We start from the raw sequence: 17,049 nt of genomic DNA on the forward strand, positions 1-17,049 counted from the left end.
AGGCGGGGCCAGAGCTGCCGGGTAACTGCAGAGGGGGGGTGACGGCAGAGGCAGGGTGACGGCAGAGGGGGGGGTGACGGCAGAGGGGGAATGACGGCAGAGCGGTGACGGCAGAAGAGCTCCCACCTGCCCGGGCCAAGGTCACCCGCGCCCCCACCGCCACGTGCTGGCTGTACCGCCAGACCCGCCTCGGAGGGGACCAATAGGACGCGGGGAGAAGGAAGAGCTCGGCTCTGATTGGCCCATACACTTCTGGAGCGTTTTTCCCCGCCATCGGCCTACCGGTGGGAAACGAGGCGCTGATTGGCCGAGGCGCGGAGAGGCGTGCCTGAGTGGTCTAGGCTAGGCGCGCGGGTTCCCGCGCGGTGGCGGAGCGGGATCGGGATCGGGACCGGCACCGGGCTTCGGTGCGGCGCTGCGGGCGGGTAGGGACCGGGACCAGGACCGGGCGTGCGGGGCAGGGAGGGCAGGGCAGGAGCAGGGCAGACCCCTGCGGGGTGAGATCCGGGCAGGCAGCGCCGTCCCCCCCACCGCCGGTGTCTGGGGCAGGGGTATCGCGTCACCAGGAGCCTGTCAAGGATGTGGGAGGTGATGGAACCGGGATACGGGGGTAGGGGGGGTGTGCAGGGCCAGGCGGGGATGGAGCCTCAGGGCGGGGGTTTGCCCCTGCAGCAGATGAACTGCCGTGAGGGTGGAAATGGGGGTCTCATCCTGGGTGGGGAACAGGGAGCTTTGTCCCCCCGGAGCCTTCTGCAGGTTTGCTAAAACTGCTGGGTGCAAGTACTGCCGCAGCCTGCCCTGGGGGGACACGCTGGACCCAGCTGTCCCCTTCAAAGCCAGAGCGCTACACCCTGCCCCTTCCCTTGCAGCCCTTTCCCTATCCCAATCCAGCTTTTCTGACAGTGAGGATTCCCTCTCTGCCAGGCTCCTGGCTAGGGAGGAGGCCGACACTGAATGGACTTCAGCAGCTTGGCACAAGCAAACTAAGAGCGATTGCTTAATAACCTGCTCACGGCCCTTTGCTGGCCTTGCAAGGTTAATGGGTAAAAAGATGCATTGTTTTCAGCCGAGGCAGAAGCTGGACTGTCATGCCTGCCCCGGAGCTTGTGCTCTGCATTATAATGCTAGCAGCTGTGGAACCCGGTGGGGCTGGAGGGCTGCTGCCAGGGCTGGGCATCCCACATGCCATGGAGTCAAGCTGAGGCAGAGCTGCTGCCTCTCAGGTCCCAGCTCCACAAGCCATGCTTGCTTCAGTTAGCATTTGGGGCAGGACTCCAACCTGCTGGGGGTTTGCCCTCACAGCTATGCACAAGGGAAAGCAGCCAAGAGGTTTAAGCATGCTGGGGAATGCAACACACATTAAAATTGAGGTCTGTGGGTATGAGCATTTCACTGCCCTTGAAATGAAACAGCAGTTTTAATAAGACACCCTTCTGTCCATGAGGGCATTTGCTAGCATTTCCTAGAAGTCCTAAGAATCATGGATATACAGGAGCGAGAGGGAAAGGCATTGCTTGTGTTGCTGATAAGGTTTGGTCCACATGCAGGTTCATCATGTCCCCAGGTGTCTGACAAGGCACTGCAGAGCTGGGCAGGAGGACCCCCAGGTAGTGCGGTGATGGGAGAGTATCAGAAATTATCAAAGCACTATAATGAATGAACTGATCTTAAATCAGTGGGGAAACCTGACAGTTGTCTGTGTTTTCCTTAGCCAGTGGGCTGCAGCCCATGGCTGGTCCTTCTGTATTTCTGGGGAAGATGTGGGATGGGAGCAGGCAGGACACAGTGCCGAAGTACCCAGCCCCGCTTCCATCTCACAAACTCACCTCTCTGCTGGCAGGTGACCTTGGACCAAGCAGGATGATGGCAAACTCAATGCAGGGAGACAGGGGCCTCCCCAGCGCGGAGCTCTGGGCCTCCCATAACAGGATGGTAGTGGAGCCACTCGACACCAACGACCCGGAGGTGAGAGCCCCTTCCTGGCCCCAATCCAGCAGCCACTTTGTTCATCTCCCGGACAGCCATGGGGATGCTGACCTCCTCAAGCCCATCTGGCGGGGACACAATCCAAGGCTGAGATAGTGGGACCCATCCATCCTCTGTGCCCTCTCTGCCTGCAGTGAGAGGAGAGGGAGGGCATCCTCCAACCATCTACAGATAACATGGCCATAACTTCACATCTATTGCTCATACCCCTCTGCTCGAAGCTCTAATGTCCACACCAGAGCAGCTGGCCCACCAGGCCATGTGGCAGTTGCCCTTGACTCGATAGCCTAAATGACAGCTGAATTATCTGGCAGCTTCCTGATAGGTAGAAACCCAAAACATGGCCTTGACCAGACACATGAACTGTTTGGGATCAGCTGAACCAAGAAGGGATCTCATCTCCCTTCTCCAGCACCTTTCCAGGCTCCTCTCCATTGCCCTGTCCCCTCCAAGGGTGCATCCGCTATGGTGGAGCCTCCACGTCTCCATGCAGAGCTGGCATGGGTGAAGCTGTTTCTCTCCCCTCCCAAAGGTGCACAGCATCATCAAGAAGGAGAAGCAGCGGCAAAGGCTGGGGCTGGAGTTAATTGCATCGGAGAACTTTGCAAGCCGAGCGGTCCTGGAGGCCCTGGGATCCTGCCTGAACAACAAATACTCTGAGGGTTACCCAGGACAGAGGTAGGGGCTCGGGCTCCATCCCACCCAACCCAAAACCTCACAGGGAGGGAGAGGAACCACGCTGCCAGACCTCACCTCTGGGAAAGAAGCAATGTCCTTGTGCTGGCAGCCAAGCTCCTCCAGGGCAGAATCTGACCCTCTCGGCTTCTGTCCATGGCCATGGATGGGACAATCTCAGCAGTGTCACATCTGCTGCAGCTTCTGTCCCAGTGGCTGCCGGAAATGCAGCATCACCCTGGTTTCTCCCCAGCTTGGTCACAGGTTCTAAGTAATGAGTTTGGTTTTAACCCCTGCCCCGTCCTTTACCGGCAGGTACTATGGCGGGACAGAGTTTGTAGACGAGCTGGAAAGGCTGTGCCAGAAGCGAGCCCTGCAGGCGTACCAGCTCGACCCCCAGAAGTGGGGTGTCAACGTCCAGCCCTACTCAGGTAACGGGGTGCTCAGGAGAGCCAGGCCAGCTGCACCAGCCTCCGCGCGTCCCAGCACCCGTAACGGGCCCGGTGTGCTCTTGCTGCAGGGTCACCTGCAAACTTTGCGGTGTACACGGCTCTGGTGGAGCCCCACGGCAGGATCATGGGGCTGGACCTGCCCGACGGGGGCCACCTCACCCATGGGTTCATGACGGACAAGAAGAAGATCTCTGCCACCTCTGTCTTCTTCGAGTCCATGCCCTACAAGGTAAAGAGAGCTGCTCCAGCCGGAGCCAGGATGCAGTTGTCATAAGTGTTAGTGCCTCTTAACAGTATGGGCGTCAGGCTCCCAGCACCCCCTCCTGCGGGATGACCCTGCAGCTGATCTTCACCCATACCAAGGTGGCTGAACCCTCCTCTTCCTCTCCCAGGTGAACCCCAAGACCGGTTACATCGACTATGACCGGCTGGAGGAGAACGCCCGCCTCTTCCACCCCAAGCTGATCATAGCAGGTAAGGATCAAACTCTTACTGACCTCCCTGGTGACGCACCCTGGGTGGAAGTGGCTCCCCAAAGCGAGTAGTGCCCTGGTAAGCCTGTGGGCATCCACGGATGCTGCAATGCTGGAAGGAGACCTCAAATACATCCACACTGGCAAAAGCTTGTGTGCTGTCCCCAGCTGGGCTGTCCCCATCATAGGGCTGGACCTGGGTCTGTCCCAAGGTCCTTGCGCATCTGCTCCTGTCCCCAACACGTCCTATCTCCCTGCAGGTGTCAGCTGCTACTCGCGCAACCTGGACTATGCCCGCATGCGAAAGATCGCTGATGCCAACGGTGCTTATCTCATGGCCGACATGGCCCACATCAGCGGGCTGGTGGCTGCCGGCGTGGTGCCCTCCCCCTTCGACCACTGCGATGTCGTCTCCACCACCACCCACAAGACCTTGCGGGGCTGCAGGGCCGGCATGATCTTCTACCGCAAAGGTGCCTGACCTGGCTGGGGAGCCAGGAGAAATGCTCCCCCAGGCTGGGGGGCTGCAAGTTAAAGCTCCTTCCTGCTCTAGCTGGGAAGGAGGGAGGGCAGGAAGGTCCGGGGCCTCCCGGGAGCATCTGGGGAGTTTCCCAGGGCCAACTGCAGCCCAGATTTGAAAAAGAACAACAACCATCCCTGCTCTGAGTGGCCACGGGGTGAAAGCAGCTCATGGGAGAAGGGTGGCCGTGCTGCCTTGTGAGTAACCCTGCCCTCCCCTCCCACAGGCACCCGCAGCGTGGACCTCAAGACGGGCAAGGAAACACTCTACAACCTGGAGAGCCTTATCAACCAGGCAGTCTTCCCTGGGCTGCAGGGAGGCCCGCACAACCATGCCATTGCAGGTACGCACCCAGGCTGGCCACCAGCTCCAGGAAGGCAAAGGGAGCCAGCAGAGATGTCCTGGCTGGGCTCTGACCCCCAGCAGCAGGGCAGGGGGCTCCAGCTGCTGCAAGGGGCTCGCAGCCTGGAGATGCTGCAGCAAGGAGCAGCCGGCTTAATCCAGCATTGCCCCAGAAGCAACCAGGCTTTTCCCATCCTGCCTTTTGGCGCATAGCGATGCCGCCAGCCTGGCTAGGGGAAGGGACTGTCCGTCAGTTTGCTCAGCTCCCAGGGTGACTTCTGCTGGCGGTGCCATGCATTCCTGCCAGCTCTGCCAGTGGGAGCCCCCAAAAACTCACCACGGTCTGCCTTCCTCCGCAGGGATCGCTGTGGCACTGCGGCAGGCTGCGACACCCGAGTTCAAGGCCTACCAGCAGCAGGTGGTCGCAAACTGCAAGGCGCTCTCAGCAGCGCTGATGGAGCTGGGCTACGACATCGTCACGGGTGAGGACAGGTCTCGGCCATGGGATGGGGCTGACCCCTCTGCGTAGCCCAGGGCCCAAGCCAGGCCACGAGGGCGGCGCAGACGTGACGGGCAGGGCTCTGCCATCACAATTCCTCAGGACATCCGCAAAACTATTTTGAAGCAGCACCCCCCCTCCCAAGGGCAGGTCCCCTTCTGCCCCCAAAACCAGGGACAGGCCCCACTGCAGTCCAAAACCTTTTTTTGCTGAAGTTTCACATGGGAGCAGCGTTTACCCTGATCCCATGTCCCCCAACAAATCCCTCTCTTTGCAGGGGGCTCCGACAACCACTTGATTCTCCTGGACCTGCGCAGCAAAGGCACAGACGGCGGCCGGGCCGAGCGGGTGCTGGAGATCTGCTCCATCGCCTGCAACAAGAACACGTGCCCCGGTGAGGGATCCCACAAGCTCTGCCTTGTCCTGCCCCACACACTGCGGATCTCCCATAGCCTGTGCAGAGCTTCCTGCAGGGTTCCCAGCTCCCAGCCCACCCCGGGCACTGGGAACCACGCCAAGTTGCCATGCACAGCAGTTTCGGTACCCGATTTGTTCATGCGTGACTTGTTCTGGTACAGGTGACGTCAGCGCCCTGCGCCCCAGCGGCCTGCGGTTCGGCACGCCGGCTCTCACCTCCCGCGGCTTCCGGCAGGACGATTTCCGCATGGTGGCTCAGTACATCCACAGAGGTGAGGCTGGGGCGGGTGTGGACGGGGCCGAGTCTCAGCTCTGGCAGCAGCCCGGGGCCAGGGCAGCTCCTCCAGGGCAGGAGGCACAAGCCAGATGGCTTCCCCAGCAGCTGGCGAGGGAGCACACGCACAAGCGAGGAGTAACTCTCCCACTTGCACATCTGGATGTGGGAGAGGACATCTTGCCACAGCTGGGACCGGCCAAACCCTCCCCACTGCACTAGCAGCGGGATGAAAGCCTGCGCTTTTCCCAGTCTAGTTCCAGTTGCCCCCAGGGATCTTACACTGGTTTCCTGGGTCAGCAAGTCCCTCCCACGTCTCAGGGAGCAGCCCCAGCGCTGCTGTGGGGTGGTGCAGGGCTAAGCCAGCAGCCCAGCCTCGTAGGCTACCTGCGGCAGGGCTGGGAGAGCCGTGGGGTGCGGGCGCAGGCTGAGATGTTGCAGCTGTGAGGACTGACCGAGGCATCTGCCATCCTGGCAGGGATCGAGCTGACACTGCGCGTGCAGAAAGACATGAGCCCCAAGGCCACGCTGAAGGAATTCAAGGAGAAACTAGAGGAGGAGAAATACCAGAGGGAGCTGAAAGCATTGAAGGAAGAGGTGGAGGCCTTCGCAGCGGCCTTCCCACTCCCAGGGCTGCCCGTCCTGTAAGGGAAGCACCCGTGCCCACTCCCGGAGCTGCAGAGGTACCCGGGATCGCGGCACGTTCGCACCCCCAGCCCAAGACCAACGCCCCAGTACCTTCTCCCAGCACCTCCCTGCTGGCACTGGCTGCAGTGCAGCATCAGTTTCTCGTTCGGCTTTTGCTCACCTCTCCCCTCCCGTTTGGGGCGCAGGACCCCCCTGAGCACAGCCCCCCCCACCCCCGTAGGGAAACCAGCCCTTTCACCGAGCACCAGGTAACAACCCTCAGCCTCGGTCGATCCCGCTCTTGCTGGCTGTGGGAGCGGCAGACGAGGTTTAGGCAGCCCTGCCCACGTTCACCCGGATACCCCTGCCCACAGTATCGGGAGGGATGTGGAGGGGGGTCCACCTCAGCAGGAGCCACCCCCCGCCGCAGCCAGGCACACTGTGCTCGGCTGCGCAAGAGGCTTCACAGCCACTAAAAGCCTCCCTGGTTTCAGCCTCGAGGATTTCCCTTCATGTGCACAAGCCTGCTCGCTTTGCGTGCCTTCTAGCCTCTGCAGGCTTTGACAAGGCCAAGCCTTGTCCTCACCAGCCCTCCCGGGATCATCGTCCCATCCTAGCCAGCGTCTCTGGTATTTTCTCAGACCTCTGAGCACAAAGCTTAGGTAGAACCATTTTTTAATAAGCACAGTAAAATTAAGAATTTAACCACAATGTATGACAAGAATTATAAGCTTTAAAAAATACAACCAATTTTTTTTTTGTATTTCAAAAATATCTGAACCCAAATAAATAATTTTTTTTTTTAAAAGTACATTTCTCAGACTAGTCATTTGGTGTTAACATCTGTTAAACTCTTGTGCAGTAACACTTACAGCACGACACTAAGACATGCTTCTTGGATTTCTCCCGGTCACACTCGCTCTAACTACCGATGCAAGCATTCGGCACGCACAGGCACACACACGTAACTCAACATGCAGTAATAGGATACAGTGCTTTAAAATAAGATGAGAATTCATCACAGCCTCCTCGCAGCCCTCAGAGGCAGCTCTTAGCCCAGCCCCATCCCCGTGCCGGCAGCGAGGCGGCCAGCGGGACCGGGTACCCTGTGTTTCTGCCTTCCAGTTAAAACGCATCTCGGGGACCAGCGTGCGGTGGGTTTGTGACCCCTCCAATATCGGGGTACAGTCTGCTGCTCTGACATTGTGCTAGTGGGGCACTGTGCGGAGCAGGCACTCTCCTTCAGCCTGGGCAGCTCGCTAAGTTTCCCATCGCACCTTATTACAGGAGCCTTTTCAAAACGCTGCGACAAGCCCCGGGTCCTGCCCAGCTCTCCGAGACGCTGAATCCACAGTGTGGGCTGTCACCCACCACCAGACTGGGGGCTCAGGCCCTCCCCACACTCAATAAAAAGCTCTCACCCCTCAAGCCCCTCTCCCACCCCTTACAAAACGGTGAATATTGCTAGAGTATAGGCAGTACTTCCCTAGTCAAGGCAAGACAGCTTTGGAGCTGCTTAGAAGTGATTGCTATTGGATGAAAGTAAATCCGAGCACTATTCTCTGAGAAATGAAACCTGTGTAGGGTTAATATCGCCTACTCCTATGGCTGACCCTCCTCGGGGTGGGATCTGAAAGCAGCGGGCTAGTGTAGAGTAGAGCAGGGGCTGGCAGGCAGAGTCTCTCAAGGCAGGGAAGCGGAGGAGTAAGAAAAGGGAGCTTTGTCCTCCTGACCAGGCAGCAGACGGCCAGGGGAGGCTTTTGCTCTGATGAATTCTCCGTCAGGCTTAAAGCCTCCTCTCCCTGACAGCCAGCAGAGAGAGGAGGGAGCCAGAGCTGGCCGTGCGGGAGGCGGGGGCATGCTGGCAGCACTCACGGAAGCAGGCGACGGCCATGCACGGCACCGCTGGTTCTGGCGGCTGGAGGTTCAGTGCGGGAGGGCTGGTGAGTATTGCACTGCGGCTGCGAGGAACCTGCCCTGCTCGTGGTGGAAGGATGGCTGGACGGCAGCACGCGGCGCTCGGGCGGTGCAGTGTAAGCCGACGAACACACATGCCAAGATTCATTGCGGGAGCTGTTAGTGCGAAGATCGTAACTTGTTATAAGTCTGCTAATATCAGAAACCAGTGAGGTAACACAGTGAAGATGAGGAAAAAGTCTTAAAGTGCCAATATAGGGATCTTTACTGTACAGGAGTAGAAGGTCAGACAGAGAAATTACTGAGCAAAGAGGAATTCAGCTCCCGAACCACCAGCTGCACTCAGACTCCCCCCCAATTTCTGCCACCATTATGGGCACCACAAGCAGCGAGGGCAGGCTGGGCTCCCACTGCACCAAGGTGCCAGAGCCCGAGGTAATTCCCCCTTTCCTGGAGTCCAAGCTCAGAGGTTATCCCGCCGCAAGCCAGCTTTAGGAGGACAAGCACTCCAAGGTGTGTTTCCCCACAGCTCCTGCTTAAAGAGCTGAGTTACGGATAGCACGGAGCTCCTGTTTTGAAATGGGAGACGTCCCAGCAAAGCCCCCAGGACATCGTCCCAAATCCGAGCTGCTTTGTGGCGGAGAGATGAAGCAGGTCAGACAGGTGGTAGCGCAAGTATTGCTCAACACAGCCTTGAATATCAGATACTACAGGTTTGATAGAAGGAACAAGGAGAAGTGAGTTATTTATCAATTTATGAGTGCAGCTGAACACAGGTCGAGACCACTGTGACTAAGAGATCAGCCAACACTAATCATCGATCCCGCTCCGCTGCTCTGCGCTGTCAGCCTGGAGGAAGACATGAGTGAGTCAGCAGGGAAAAATGTTTGTCCCTCCCTCCTCAAACCTGAACAGCATCAGGTCATTTTCCAACAGGAAACAAGCTCCCCTGCTGAGCGCTTCTCCAGAGCTGCGAGTCAGGCAGGACGCAGGGAGCTTTTCATCTGCCCGGTGTCACCTGCATTACTCACTGAGATGCCTTTTCCCCCAGGGAATCTCACCTCAGCTTTAGTGTGGAAGCCGTTCGGGTGCACTCCAATCGACAAGGGGAGACCTGAAGTCACTTCAGAAAGCAGGCATTTTCCATGGACATGGAAGTCTTTCACCAGCAGACCCAGTTCACATGCGACAGGAGGGCGCAGTTAGGAAAGGAAAGGCCTTTAAATATGCTTTAAAGGCGCACAGCCCCGCACACAGGCACACCGCTCACCTTCAGCGAATGTGACACCACACTGCTTCCCAAATGCGACCTAAAAACACCATCACAAGCAACCCCTGACCTTGGAAATCCCTCTGGAGACTACCACGAGCTCAGCTTGCCCGGCTGAGCTGGTCTCACTGTAAGCCACCACAAACAACACTAACATTTAAAATAGCCTTCCTGCCCGGCTGGTTTATATCTCCCGCACTACCCCAGAGAGCCCTTTCCAGAGGAGAGAAAGAGGCAGCAGCAGTACCGAAGTGCAGGTGCTGGTGCCAGACGACAGCGTCCCCAAGGAGCCTCCTTGCCTTTAGGACACAGGTTTCAGAGCAGTGCGGTTCTCGCAGCAAGTTTCAGTGGGGTCTAAGCCACGCTGACGAATGCCAGACCATACACAGAAACTTCCCCAGGCACAAAAGGAACATCACATTCATCTCCAGCACTGCCTCACATCATCACAATAAACAGAGGTTTAAAAAAAAACAAAACAAAACCCAAACGAAACAACACATCAGCTCATTTTGTACAATCTCAGCTGTTCTCACCCCACAATCAGAAGAATGCTAAAAAGAAATAAAACCAAGGATATTTCCTAGCAAGGCTTTTCTTGCTTAGAAGTACCATGGGGGCTGCTACCACCACATGGCACTGGGCAGAGCAGACGACAGCCCAGGACCAGTGGCCAAGGAGCAGCATCTCCTATGGGACTCCAGAGGGAAGCGCTGTGCTCGGGTACAAAGCTTTCCACACTGTCAGGAACAATCTGGGAGCGTCACCACGCCAGTGGCACAACCTTTACAGCACAGGCAGCGGTGTAGAAGCTTTGAAAGGGAAGTCCCCAGCATCCAGGCTCAGAGAGCGGCAGTTCTGCCCCGTCCAGAGTTACCCAGGAGCGCCCTGGGAGAGGTAGTCGAGACACGACAAAGGCTCAGCCAGAAGCAGCACGCAGTAACGCTGACCCTGCTTTACCATAAAGGACAAAAGTCAGCTCCCCAACAAGAAAAAAAAACAACAAACAAACCCAAAACTTTTACAGATACAACGTCGAATCCAGTACATTCATCCCCAATCTCTCCTGAGCACTAGTAACTCACCAGCCAGGCAGCCTGCTCTAACAGCCTGCTGTCTCACAGCGTAGCTTCAGCTGAATTGCACTGTTTGTCTCCCCATCACAAAAAGCACCTAAAAATGAGCCCCCACCCCTCAGTTCCCCTCTCTCCTTAAAAGGCCACCCTCGATGTCACACTCTTTGAGGATTCCCGGTCTCCCTCCCACCCTTCTCGGAGGTTGCCCAGCAAACAGGACGTGACAAATTAAAAAGGCACAGTGCTCTACATTCACAGCAGCGGGCGCCTCAGTGCTCGCTAGTGTTAAGGAGTCCTTCCACATTCCAGATTTTAACAAAGCTGAGGGAAACTGGCAAACTCTTTCTGGAGAGAAGCACATGTGCCTCCACTGCGCTCCCATCCACCCAGGGACAACCTGTCCTGGGAAGCGCCAGGAAACTCAGAAAAATGCAGGAAGGGACACACCATCCGCCACCGCTGCGCACAGATGGATAACTGCAAACTGCCACCCTGCCACGGAGCTTCTGAGCTACACTCACATGAGACACTGGTGGATTAAAAAACTTCACATGGCCTTTATATCTCCCCTCTGATCTCTGCCCTGGCTCCACAGAAGGGACCAACAGCATTTGGGGCTCTGGCAGAAGTGTACAGAGCACTGTGTTGTTTTGGGGGCTGCACTCTAGTAAGTACTGATCCCCGAGAGAGCCCACCTCTCTCTCCCTGCCATAATCCCCGGGGATGCTGCCATGATACGCTTTAAAAGTTAATAGTGCCCCTTCTAACATTTAAAAACAGAGTGCCCGGTGTTTTATGTGATGGAACATCTATGTTCTTGGCTACAGGGAACCACACAGAAATCCGGTCCCTTGGACACCGATTTCTGTGGAGCAGAGACGCTTGCAAACGCATCGTCTTCTTCGCCCCTTCCCGACGTTATGAGAGCTACTGCAGACAGCGTCAATGTCAAGCACGGATGAGCTTTGTCAGACTCTGAGTACGCAGGCAGACAGCCCGCGCAAGGCTAGATTTTGTACAAAAAGCTGGGAACATAGTCAAATCTGAGCAGAGGGTTCACCCCCCGGCCGGGTTCCTGAATGTACTGCAGCTTCAGCAGCTCAGCTAAATACTGTACAATTTTGATATCTTCATTGGCAAGGCCGAGTTGAAGCTTCAGGAAGTTCATCCTGCGATTCACGATGGATTCCTCCGGTTCCCTTTCACTGATGGGAAGGTGCAAATGATGGCAGAAGGTGAATAGGAAGGCTTTTGAACACAGCTGGGTGAGGATACTTTGGACGTGCATATAGTAGGTGCTTCCTCGTTTGATCTGCGTGCGGTGGTCTGCCAGCCGGGACACCAAGGTGCCTTTGTAAAGCGGGCAGCGGAGAGTCTTACTGTCGGCGTCCAGAATGCTGACATACCGGCTGTATCGGCTCAGGGCGTGCAGCACGTTCACCCCAGCAGGCGACACCATCCTGAAACAGCAAGGAGAGAGGTCACGGCTGGAGGGGACCAGACAGTTAAGCAGCAGACTGTGTCCGTGCCCCTGTATCGCACGTACTTTCCCTCTAGTTCACGTGGTACAAAAGCCTCTGTGGGCAAATGAAGTCTGGCACAGAAGAGAGTGGCCAAATAGTCTCTCCAGCCTGCCAGATCTCAAAGAAACCTCGATCTCCTGGATCCTCACATGCACTGATCCACACTGTGTGTGTGCTACTTCATAAATCACTGTGCTTCAGGGCAGCTTCCTCCCTTGGTGATACGTCGAGGGAGTGATAAGACATCTCTGGTGAACAGAAGCAAATCTTGCAGCAGCTGGTAGCTTCTGGATGTGACAACAAGGACCCAGAAACCCAGATCAGACTCCCTTGCCAAGAGCTCCACCTTCCCCCCATACGGCTGTTTTGGGAAGGAGCTGCTCTGAGGTGGTCGAAGCCCTGAGTGGAGCAAAACCTTTTGCCCTTCCTTTAAAAAGGGAACCATCCTTAAACCAGAATATTTCCTGGCTGAGCCTGGGCATTTTTCACTCAGGTGCAAACCCACAGCATGTTCACAACATAACAATTATCCAACAAGACTAAATTAATGTTATTTAAATGCAAATTACAAGCCTACGCAAACTCTACCTTCTGCTCCTCAATTCTGCACGGTTGAAGTTGCTCAGTTGAGATACGGCTCCCAGCCTCAAACCAGGAGCCCCAGCTGCTGGGTTAAGGGCTGCCCCTGTGCCCAGGCAGCATCTGGCCTTAGGAGACACAACACCCCTACCAGAATAATTGATTTAGCCTTTAAATTCCTTCCCAAAGCCCTTGCACAAATAGTTTGCTGAAAACACCCACATTAAACTCAACACTTAATTAACATTCCACGGAGGAGAGTTTAAATGACTGACACATGTTACAAGCAGTTCTTAAAAAAAAAAAAAAAAAAAAAAGACACTTTTGTTTATAAAAATTGCATCTAACCACAAACAGTGAGTAACAAGTAAACACTCAGGGCTTTTAAAAACCTCACCGACAGACAGGGAAGTTTGGGAGCAGCTGTGGGCAGAGCTGTCATCCTGCCTCGCAAGCACAGAAATGAGGGTAACTCACAGCTTAGGATAATTTCATCATCCACAACCCTCAGCGATGCAATACTCAGCAGTCCAAAAAGCAAATTTCTGTATTTTGATTTTTATGCTGCTCAGAAACACTCTTTCAGGAGCTATTCCAGCCCTGCTCCGAGCAATAGGCTGCCACTCCGACTCACGTTTTCAACGTTGGTGACAGCAATGGCCATTCCCTGTCATACCTACACCCAAAGCGCCAGAACTCATCCTGGTAAACACAAAGAAAATCCTTTTCATAACAGCAACAAAGGCAGGGCTGAAATCTTGAGAGCTGAGCAATCACTATTTGCTAATGTAAACTACGAAGCCACACTTCAGAATTGAGGGTTGGGGAAGGGGTGCTTGCTTTCACGATGGTCCTCACCCTGAGCAGGAGCTTCCTTAGCATCTGAACTGCAATCCCAACACCACAGCCCACTGAGTGCCGCGGACCTTTTTTCCTGCACTAAGGCTTGTTATAAATAAGTCTCTGTTCATCTGCACCCTCTCAAGGAGAGCCCAGCAGCTCCACAGGCTCCACGTCTCTCGCTTTTCCACAACACCTGGCCGGCACACCCTCGCCAACACAGCCCCAGGTGCTGGCACTCCAATTTCTACCTACCGACCTCATCAACAGTGGCATCATCTCTTCATTAGGGTCCACAAGGAAAAAAACTCCCCATGTCAAAGCATCCATTTCAAAAACAAAATTCTGGCTAGAAACATCAGAAGAGTTTTGGCAGAGGACACAGGAAAGCAGAGCATACAAGGGGACCCCAGAAGCACTCTGTTATCAGACCAACCAGGAAACCAGCAGGACTCGTGTCTTTGCTTTGTGCTTTGCCAGACGAAGACCTAAACCAGAGGGAAACCTCCTGGCCGAATAACTAGCATGAGCCAGGCAGCAAGTGTCCAGCAGATGTTTTAAATAATATTTAACTCCCAAGTGAGGCTGGATATAAAGAGACAGACAAATCTATCCCCCCTTCCACAGATACATCCCATAAGCAGAAATTCATGGCAGCTGTGTAGGTAATCAGAGACCTCCCCTGCACACCCATTCCCCTCTGAAATTCTCACTTAGGAGAAGTAGTATTTATCATATACCTCAACACTAATAAAGCAAACAGACCCTGGATTTACCTCTGGAGCCCGATCAGCTTCCATTTCTGGAAATCCACAACGTGCAAAGGGGAGGTGACCCAGTGCTTCACGGGCTTGGCATAAACGCCACAGTTCGGTACGAAGATGGAGAGCGCCGTCACAAGCTTCTTGACTATCGCTTCCTCTTCCCCCAGCACGATCAGGGTTCTCCCGCTGAGCAGGGAGTAGATGGCGGGGTGAGCGAAAGGGTACTGCCTGATGAACCGCAGTGCATTCTGGCCGGCCTTTTTTTTGTGCCTTTCACTTGCCTGACAAGCGGGGTGAGCGGGAGAAGGGGTCCTGTCAGAGCATGTGGAGGCAGCGCTGCTGATATAGCTCGTGGAGTCTGAGCACTCGTCCAGGCTGCTTTTACTGACCTCCCTGTTGCCCGTCAGGTAGCGCGAGTCAAGCTCGTAGGGAAGGAGCCCCCCTGAGATGCCGTCGTGGGAGGGGAAGCCCCCAAAGCTCCCGTGCAGCCCCTGCTCGGTCTGCCGGTATGGCTGCGGGGGGATCCTGACCACCCCGTCCTCATCGCAGGGCTTCTGTCCCAGGTCAGGCAGAGGCTCGAGGAAGTTGGGACTCTCCTTCCCGATACAACAGGCAGAATCAACCTGCACTAAGTTTTCCTGTTTTGAAATGTCTTCCCGCTCGTCAGCATTGTCCAGGTTTAGTTTGGGGATGAAACGAAGGCCTCCCTCTTCATCGTCCATGTAAGGTTCCTCATTAATGGCACTTGGGTAGCTCGCTTTGAAATCTTCCGGGATGAGCGACTCAGAGGGACACGTGCTAAGAACCTCGATGCTGTCCTCGCTGACAGTCCGCCGGCTGCCCACCTTGCTCCTGCCCACCTGGGGACTGGGGCTGACAGGCAAGCTGGCCTGGCTCTCCGATTTTGTCAAGCCGGATGCAGACTTCTCCGTTCCAAGAACCTCAATGCTCTCACCACTACTGATGCTGCCTTTAATATCTGCATCGAGATAGTCCAGGTTCTCCTGGTGTTCGAACGTGACGGAGTCAGTCATTTTGGGTTCTTGGGAGTCCTCAATTTCCTGCTCCATCTTGATGGGCACGCACTCCACACTGGACTTGTAGGATCCCAGGCTGATGACCACTTTAGGAGCGGGGGACTCTTCCAAACACTTTCTGTCAACAGCATCCTGACTGAGCCCCTGGCAGCCTCTGTACTGTTTCTCAGGTGGTTTTTCATCCAGAAAAGATACATCCTCAAAGAGGAAGTTAGTTACGCTTTGTTGCTTTAAGAGTGCCCTGCTGATCTGGTCTGTCAGGAGGTAGCACACGTCACCTCTGAAAGTCCTCTCGATCTGGTGCAACTGGTCAAGAGTTTGGGTGAAAAAATAAATATCACAGAGTTCCTCCAGCGTCTTCAGCTTCTTGTCAAAGCATTTGGCAGACTTTGCTTTGATGAGCTTGGGGGTATAGGAGGGCACGTGGGCATAAAGGTGTGTTTCGCCAGGCTCGGCAAGGTCGGAGGTAGTCAGGTCCTGATCGCAGCCTGTGTTGGCCTGGTCCAGCGCACACTCCGGCTCGTAGGGGTGGAAGTCGGACTCCTTCAGCTTCCTGTAGGGATACGACCTGATTTGTTTCAGCAGATCTTGGTGCTCGATGATAGACTTTTCCACACTGGCCAGCTCGTTGGCCTTCTCGATGGCTTGGGTCGTGTAATACCCTTTGTCATTGGCTTTCTTCTGTATCTCGGTTTCGTTGTGCAGGACAGTCCTGGTGTAGTCGAGATCTTTCAGTTTCTTTTCCAGTTCGTTAGCAAAAGCTTTCCTGTTCCCCGTCTTTAGGCATTCAGAGGCTTTGGAGAACTCTGCAGAGAGTTCCTGAAACTGCTGCATGATTTTGTGCTCGTCAGCAGAAATATAGGCCATGCAGAAGGGCCTCACGAAACCCCTGGCTTCGAGGTCGTAGAGAGTCAAGTGGTGCACGTACGCAAAGGCCCCTTCCTTTGAGTCCCCCAGCACCACTTTGGAATCCTCCACAAAGTTCAGCTTCGGGTAGGCAGAGCCGGGAGGGTGCCCCACGAAGGAAGCCTGGTAATCCACAGACATGATCCGAAGTGAAAAATAATTGAGATCGAAAGTGCCCGACACTTTGGCGTCATCGGGGATGGTCAGGAGGGGCTGGGGCCCCACTTGCTCTGAGAATTCGGAGATGAGGATGAAGTCCCGGGTGAACTTGGAGCCGGCGACCTTGGCCCAGGGGTTGGCGCCCTGGCTGGCAAAGGGGAAGAGCGGCACCGAGTACTCCTCGGGCAGGGGCGGCTCGCTGCACAGCTCATCCTCCAGCTCCTCTTCTCTGGTGAAGGCCACCACGTCAGGGGCGCTGATCATATTTCCCGCAGGAGGGGACCGACATGGAGCAGCGAGGGCCCCCCCGGGTCGTCTCCCTCCCCCGCCACCTCCGGGCCCTGCGGGAGGCCCCGCCGCAGCCTCCTTCTCCCACCGCCGCCGCCGCCGCCTCACGCCTCCGCCATGGCCGGGAACCGCCGGTCCCGCTGCCTCACCGGGCCCCGCTCAGCCTCCGCTCTCCCTCACGGGCGCCGCAGCCCCGCAGCCATCTTGGAGTCACATGACGCCGCGACCTCTCACCCCCCCCTCCACACCCACCCACACCCGGAAGCGAAGCCGCCGCCCCTCCCTCCCGCTCTACCGTTGTCGGGATTTTTTTTTTAAAACCGACCGTTCCTTGGCGTTACTTAACCCGGGACGGACCCGGCCGCCGGAGGAAGCGGCGAACCGAGGCGGGACGAAAAAACTACGGGGGGGGGGGGAGGTTTGAG

General features: G+C 55.9%; 2 protein-coding genes across 3 annotated transcripts; one reads left to right on the forward strand and one right to left on the reverse strand.

Annotated features, from left to right (window-relative positions):
* Nucleotides 1-368: 368 nt before the first annotated feature.
* SHMT1 (serine hydroxymethyltransferase 1) lies at nt 369-7,101 on the forward strand. 2 transcript variants are annotated; one of them, XM_075058854.1, is made up of 12 exons: nt 369-425; nt 1,841-1,965; nt 2,519-2,664; nt 2,977-3,092; nt 3,182-3,342; nt 3,506-3,587; nt 3,847-4,059; nt 4,333-4,449; nt 4,808-4,930; nt 5,225-5,341; nt 5,526-5,636; nt 6,117-7,101. In XM_075058854.1, exons 2-12 carry the CDS (start codon nt 1,861-1,863, stop codon nt 6,284-6,286), a joined length of 1,461 nt encoding a protein of 486 aa, XP_074914955.1. In that variant the 5' UTR covers nt 369-425; nt 1,841-1,860; the 3' UTR covers nt 6,287-7,101. The 2 variants fall into 2 exon arrangements, with proteins under 2 accessions (XP_074914955.1, XP_074914954.1); XM_075058853.1 differs by lacking the exon at nt 369-425 and having other exon boundaries at nt 832-1,965.
* A 2,832-nt stretch (nt 7,102-9,933) lies between these two features.
* SMCR8 (SMCR8-C9orf72 complex subunit) lies at nt 9,934-17,012 on the reverse strand. The gene is made up of 2 exons (XM_075058852.1): nt 14,247-17,012; nt 9,934-11,988 (listed from the first exon to the last, which is right to left on the reverse strand). The coding sequence occupies exons 1-2, from the start codon at nt 16,598-16,600 to the stop codon at nt 11,535-11,537; spliced, it is 2,808 nt and encodes a 935-aa protein (XP_074914953.1). The 5' UTR covers nt 16,601-17,012; the 3' UTR covers nt 9,934-11,534.
* Nucleotides 17,013-17,049: the final 37 nt, after the last annotated feature.

Source organism: Buteo buteo, chromosome 27 (assembly GCF_964188355.1).
Source record: "Buteo buteo chromosome 27, bButBut1.hap1.1, whole genome shotgun sequence".
In the NCBI taxonomy this organism is placed as follows: Eukaryota; Metazoa; Chordata; class Aves; order Accipitriformes; family Accipitridae; genus Buteo; species Buteo buteo.